The sequence below is a fragment of the Triticum aestivum genome, chromosome 7B (assembly GCF_018294505.1).
Source record: "Triticum aestivum cultivar Chinese Spring chromosome 7B, IWGSC CS RefSeq v2.1, whole genome shotgun sequence".
NCBI lineage: Eukaryota > Viridiplantae > Streptophyta > Magnoliopsida > Poales > Poaceae > Triticum > Triticum aestivum.
This window is the reverse complement of record NC_057813.1, coordinates 632,911,767-632,918,736: the sequence shown is the minus strand read 5'-3', so window position 1 is coordinate 632,918,736 and position 6,970 is coordinate 632,911,767. Positions and strand designations below refer to the sequence as shown.

Below are 6,970 nucleotides of genomic sequence, written 5' to 3'. Positions count from 1 at the left end.
AGGCCGAGGATGCCACTACTTCAAATGTTGGGCCTTCCTGGCCCAGTATTCTGACAGACGTGTGGGTGAATAAACACAACAACTCGCCATTTTCTCTCGATCATCCTGGTCTCCAACACTAGGGTTAATTGCTACTTGAACTAGTGCTGACAATATGGTATTCAGAGCCTACGGTTCTCGCGCTTCCGGTGCATAGCTACTTCACACGACACAAGACCAGGTGTTGCACGACGACCATGGAGGAGCTATCAACTGAAGGGCGCCGGATCTACGACCTCCTCAAGGGCGGGTTGGATGAAGACATCAACCGCAAGCTAGTGGATCAACGCACCAAGACACTCAAGGGGCTACGAGGATGTTTGTGAAAATTTTGCAAAGCTCGGTAGCCTCTTCACCAAGCTCGATGGCGTGCGGGACGACCTCCAGTTTTTCTTAGGATTTAGACCCCAAAAAATTAAAAAATGTGTTTTATTTTTTTAACCTTCCACGAGAGGCATGGATTTGCTTCCGCGAGAGGTTCGGCTATGCCTCTCGCAAAGGGAAAAACGCGTGCCTCTTCGGAAAGGAAAAAAAAGCCTCCAGGCTCGTTTTTTTGTCTGTTTTTTTCGTGAAAAAATGTTTGTCGAAATCTATCAATATGTGATCTAGTTTTAAATATCTCGACGCGAGTGGCCCAACGATGAATACGGTTCGATATTTGGACGCACGGTTTAATAGATAAAATGTATTGAATAAACGAATCTATGAAAAAAGAAAAACTCCTAGGTTGCGACAAATGGAGCACATATAGCGCGCCACTTATCACAACTTAGCATGGTAAGAGCGATCTTTTAGAAGAAATACTCTTCAATTTCAGGGTATTCATGAGAATTCCCTGAAATACCAAAAAATCTGCCCCCCATAATGTTTATTCGTTGATCTTTTGGCCCACGTACTAAGTCCAGCCCTCCCCTCAAAAAAAAAAAAGTCCAGCCCAAACTGCGGGCACGTAGCCACGCACCAAACCAGACTCGAAAAAACCAGACTCGACCGACTGGTTGTCTGGAGCGAGAGAGTATCTTCCCTCCCCCGATTCCAAATCAATCCCCATTCCCCAGCCTAGCTGAAGGCGGCGGCAGCAAGCGATTCCAGGCCCGGCTCCGGCGGCCGGCTCTCCCTCGGTCCCTCTCATCCGGCCGGACCTCTCGGCCTCTCTCTCTCCTGCCCTCGGCCTCCGGCACTCCCCTCCGCGCATCCGGCCCTCTCGGCTTCTCCTCCGCCTCCGGCCTCCCCGGCTCCCCCTGCAGACGCCCAGCGCCCTCCACCAAGGTATTCATCCTCTGTTTGCTTTTAACATGAACCTGAACTACTTGCCATGTGATTCATTTGCTGCTTATGATCACAAATGGTTGCTAGACTGATTGTAAATTGATGGACATTGAACTACTCCTACTTCTCTTGATCATTGTCACTGATTGTAAATTGTCCAATTTCAGTCAGTAGTGGGTGGAAGTGAAGTGGAGCGCTGAGCAGTAATCGGACATTTGGAGGCAAAAAAGCTCAACCGGCCGGCGAGGCGAAATCTTGACGCCCACCAACTCCCAACAACCGGTCGAGGCCATGGCGGCGGCGCAGAAGCCGGCGAAGCGGCTCGGCGGCATGGCAGAGGCGCTCGCCATCGCCGGGGACCTCGGCTTCCCGGCCCCTCCCACGCAGGTTACCCCCACCCCTTCGCTGCGCCCTGTCGATTTACTTCTGTCCCCCCCAAATCCTTCTCCTCTCAATTTCGTGCCTTCCGCGCCATTTCGCGAGATCTGAATCTCTCGGTCGAATTCTTGTTCCTTTCAGGTAATTGTAGGGTTCCGTTCCGTTCCTTGTTTATTGCCGTCGGGGATTGTGAAATGTAGGTTTCGAACGAGTGCAGCCCCCGAATTAGTACCCTATTACTCTGTTATAAGTTGTAACCCATCTAAAATTACTCTGTTTTTGTTATGATGTCTAGCTTCATGAAATTTACAGTGCTCTATGTCACTAATAGCGATGGTGATGAAATGATTGTTCTTTTTATTTCGCAGAATATGGTCATGTGTGCTTCTTAAGTCTTTACGCTTCTTTGTTGTCACTTGCCATTGCAGGAAGATCAGAACACCTCGGACAAAAGTGATGACCTGGTGCGGGTGTTAAGGGAGCTGACGGTCGTGCAGCGGAACATTGCCAATTTGCAAGTTGAGCTACAAGGCAGAAAGGTAATGGACTGACGACCAGTTGCTACTGTTTGTATGTTTACACCAATTCTTTGCCATGCCAATACTTATGCAGTTTTAGTTTGTTGATTACCTTTCCCGATCCCTTACTACACGATATTACTTTGACTTTAGATCAACGCTTTCGTATTTCATCAGTTTGTTTTGCTCTTGTGAATATCCTTTTCGTTCTGTTACTGACTTACTGTGGTGGCGAAACCATGAAATTCCCATGAGGTTATTCATGTTCTTGGTAGAAATGAGAACATCATGGATAATTAGAGCATATTGGAGATACATTTGCTTCTATCTATATGTCCACTTTGACTATTATGGTGAATATGTCTTTGCTATCAAAGCATATTAATAACATTGATCATTTTTTCTTCTCAAGTGAAAAGAATAATCTTATATTTGTCTACGAATCTGATACGTGCTCACACTTGCTGTACCTAGGTTTTTATGCTTGAAAAATGAATTGCAATGTCCAAGCCTCTCTAAATGTGCAAGGTTAAAGCATTTAACTGGTGATGTATAGAACTTAAACTATTAAATGTGATCACAAGCAGAATAACAAGCGTCCAATTTATATTTCACTTGTAAACTTTGCTATATATCATCTCCAAATGCTGGTGTATTCAGTTTTCTGGGCTTTTGATTGGTGTCAGTTATCTTCGTTGATCATATTGATGAACTTCTGTTTATCGCAGGATGATAAAAACATTGCTCATTTGACTCATGTTAGTGAAATGGAGAAGAAGTGTGAATCGTTGGCCAGAATTACTGCTATTTTGAAAGATGTTATTCAAAACAAGGTACTGGAAGTCAGAAGTCACTAAATTTTTTTTACTTGCTTTCTTTGTTTCTTGGGACCACCTGTTACTCAGGTTATTGCGTGAAGAAAGTTCTGCCTGTGCTGTTGGCTGCTCCATATACCATATAGATCAACTAATTACAAGATCTGGATATCAAAATAACAACCCTTTTCTATCAGGACCGCATTATTGCCCGTCTGCAGCAACCTTACTCGCTTGACTGCATTCCTGTTGAAGCTGAATACCAGGTTGGGTTCTCGATCATTTTGGTTTCAGATTTTTATAGAAAATATATTATTCATTCATTCATGAACTTACACATGCGAACTGAAAATGGTGTATCAAGTAGCAACCTACATCCAGTTTTCTGATTCTTGGCATTCGTTACAATGTATTGATGTGGAGGAGAATCTTAGGTGCACCTGTTTAGGTGATTTCTTTACAAAGGACTGTGGTTTCTTGAGCGAAGCGCAATTTTTCCTACTAACTGTACTTGCTTCTCCTCAGAAACAATTCTCGGAGCTACTTCTGAAAGCGGCAAGTGATTATGGGGCATTGACAGCATCAGTTGGAGATTTCCAGTGGAGTCAAAACTTCAGAGAGTCGCCTGCTGTATGGGGTGTAAGTTGAAAATACTCCTTCTGGTAATTAAATTAGGAGTCGTAGTGAATTTATCCCCTGCAAAACACCTTCCACTGCAGATGCAAATATTATTTCTACCACTGCCAAATCTAGAGATGACAAATGATTTATCATGTCAGTATAGAATGATTTTGTGCATTCTGATCGCATTTTCTTATGGCAGCTCTTTCTTGTCTATGAGTATACCAAGTCAGATAAGGAAATATTAATGGCTATCTTTTATCTCTGTGAAGGAAATGCTACGACCGATACCTGCTGCGCTTGCATCCTGCACCCGGTTCTTCGAGGCCATGTCTGCGATGAGGGAATCCTTTTCTACTCTTCAAACACTACGCGTTGGTCATTCTTCTCTGTCAATGACCCCAGGTGGCTCCATTGATGATTTGAAGTTCTTGACGCCTCCTCAGAGGAGAGAGGGCTCGATGCTCAATACCTGGAAGCAAGTGGACGACGCAAACCCTGAAAGTGATGAACTCGACAATATCAACCAGAGGAGGCTGTCATGGCCATCCTCCATTAACAGGGACCTGTAGATCACAGCTCACCAAGCTAATACTCAGCTATTTGCATTCTGTATAAAAAATAGGATCGCCGAGGCTTGTCTTCAATTTTATTGTGTTTGGTTTCTTCTGGTCGCCGGCAAGAGCTATTATGAAATATCAGAACTAAGTAAATTACCAGTAGGCTTTCCACAGATAGATTGCACTTCATCTTGCTCATATGTTTTAGATCCATGAGGATGAAAATACACGAATAAAACAAGATAACCTTTATCCAGAAATGAAGTCTAACCAAAAGCAACATCATGCTCATATCTTCAACACAAAAATCGTTACATGTCGATGTCGCTAGTACCACTCCTTCCCCCCAAGTGTGTGACGCTCCATTGCATCCTAGATGCCAAGATCTTCGCCCGCGTCATCTTCCAAAAGGATCTTACCTTTTAATATATCTCATTTGGATTCCTCTTTAATCAGTTGATTCTCCTTGGCGCCATCTCTTGCCTCAATTGGTTCTCATCGAGAAGAAATACACACTTATCTGTGTCGTCCTTGTGCTTCTCATTCTCTTCTCCTACCACATCGTCATCTTCTCTTGTTGCTTCTTCTCCAACTCTAACTTTGCCTGCACAGCTTGAGTTGACACCTCCTTTGCATTGGATCGACTCATCAATCTTGTCTTCCATTGTCGCGATCTCTCCATCTCTCTTGAGCTTCTTCTTCACCATCTTCCTCCCATCGGGCCGCCCCTTGATAGACACCAAAGTAGGACTCCTTGTTTCCTTTTATGTTCATCAAAATCTTCATCCCATCTTCAAGCTGTAGAGAGGATTAGGTACATGACCTCGGTCTCTTTGGTGGAGCCTCATCATTCCTCTTCCTCCACTTCTCATAGTTTTGGAGAAATGCCCAACAATGGTGCAAGGCAAATGGCTTACTTTTTGACTAATGTTTTTGCTTGTATCTCTCTTGAATGAACTTGTCCTACAACATACAACTAGAAGGTGGTTTCGTGAGCAAAGATAATTGAAATGTATTCTAAACATGCAGTGAAAAAGATGACAAAATCAGTCACATATTCATCAATTGTGTTACCACTAGGAAGTGTGTTCACTTGCTCCGAACAATCCACCCACCGATTGCAACACTCAAGGATCACACTCCGACAGTTTGTGAGTGACTTAAGTCATCGACCGATGCATGGTGTCTTCACATTTCGATGGTAGTGTTCATCGATGCACTTATAATACTTTGCACAAAATTGACCATCCACGGTGACCGCATGAAGTATGACACTCTCCCACACCAAAACCACATGAAAACTACCACTACAACCACGCGTGTTCACAGAAAAACAAAAACAAAGGTAAATAATAAAATAAGATCCTAGAGGAAAAAAGAAAAAATAGTTGGAGAGGAATCATGGCTTTTGTGCGCTCACATTGCATTTTACAAAAGATGATCTTTTGTTGGCAGCAAAATTGTCTAGAAACGAACATTCATGAATAGTAATGCCCTTACTGCAAACAACACAATCGCCACAACTAGATGTCACATCAGGACCGGAAGAAGTAGAGACACGAGGCGCTAGCTCGTCCGCCCTCGAAGCGGGATTGCATTGTCTTTACAAGGTATCCACTACCATCCATCTAGACAGAGAGGACGTCACCGCCGTTGTTGGGGAACGTATTAATTTCAAAAAAAAATCTACGCACACGCAAGATCATGGTGATGCATAGCAACGAGATGGGAGAGTGTCGTCCACGTACCCTCGTAGACCGTAAGCGGAAGCATTAAGACAACGTGGTTGATGTAGTCGTACGTCTTCACGATCAACCAATCCTAGTACCGAACGTACGGCACCTCCGCGATCTGCACACGTTCAGCTCGGTGACGTCCACGAACTCACGATCCAGTAGAGCTTCGAGGGAGAGTTCCGTCAGCACGACGGCGTGACGATGGTGTTGATGAAGTTACCGACGCAGGGCTTCGCCTAAGCACCGCTACGATATGACCGAGGTGGATTATGGTGGAGGGGGCACCGCACACGGCTAAAGATCAATGATCAACTTATGTCTCTATGGGGTGCCCCCTCGCCACGTATATAAAGGAGTGGAGGAGGGGGAGAGCCGGCCCTCAACTATGGCGCGCCCTGGGGAGTCCTACTCCCACCGGGAGTAGGATTCCCCCCTTCCAAGTAGTAGGAGTAGGAGAGAAGGAAAGGGAAGAGAGAAGAGAAGGAAGGAGGGGGCGCCGCCCCTCCCCCTAGTCCAATTCGTACTAGGCCTTTGGGGGGCGCGCGGCCTGCCCTAGGCAGCCCCTTTATCTTTCCCGTATGGCCCAATAAGGCCCAATACTTCTCCTGGCGAATTCCCGTAACTCTCCGGTACTCCGATAAATACCCGAACCACTCAGAACCTTTCCGATGTCCAAATATAGCCTTTCAATATATCGATCTTTACGGCTCGACCATTTCAAGACTCCTCGTCATGTCCCCGAACTCATCCGGGGCTCCGAAAAAACTTCGGTCATCAAATCATATAACTCATAATACAAATCGTCACAGAACGTTAAGCGTGCAGACCCTACGGGTTCGAGAACTATGTAGACATGACCGAGACTCATTTCCAGTCAATAACCAATAGTGGAACCTGGATGCTCATATTGATCCCTACATATTCTACGAAGATCTTTATCGGTCAAACCGCATAACAGCATACGTTGTTCCCTTTGTCATCGGTATGTTACTTGCCCGAGATTTGATCGTCGGTATCTCAATACCTAGTTCAAT

General features: G+C 45.0%; 1 protein-coding gene across 1 annotated transcript; it reads left to right on the top strand.

Moving 5' to 3' along the window:
- The first annotated feature begins 1,028 nt into the window (after positions 1-1,028).
- Positions 1,029-4,371, top strand: LOC123157200 (AUGMIN subunit 2). Its single transcript, XM_044575459.1, has 7 exons — positions 1,029-1,308; positions 1,476-1,695; positions 2,115-2,225; positions 2,933-3,037; positions 3,217-3,285; positions 3,545-3,658; positions 3,913-4,371. The coding sequence occupies exons 2-7, from the start codon at positions 1,600-1,602 to the stop codon at positions 4,210-4,212; spliced, it is 795 nt and encodes a 264-aa protein (XP_044431394.1). The 5' UTR covers positions 1,029-1,308; positions 1,476-1,599; the 3' UTR covers positions 4,213-4,371.
- Positions 4,372-6,970: the final 2,599 nt, after the last annotated feature.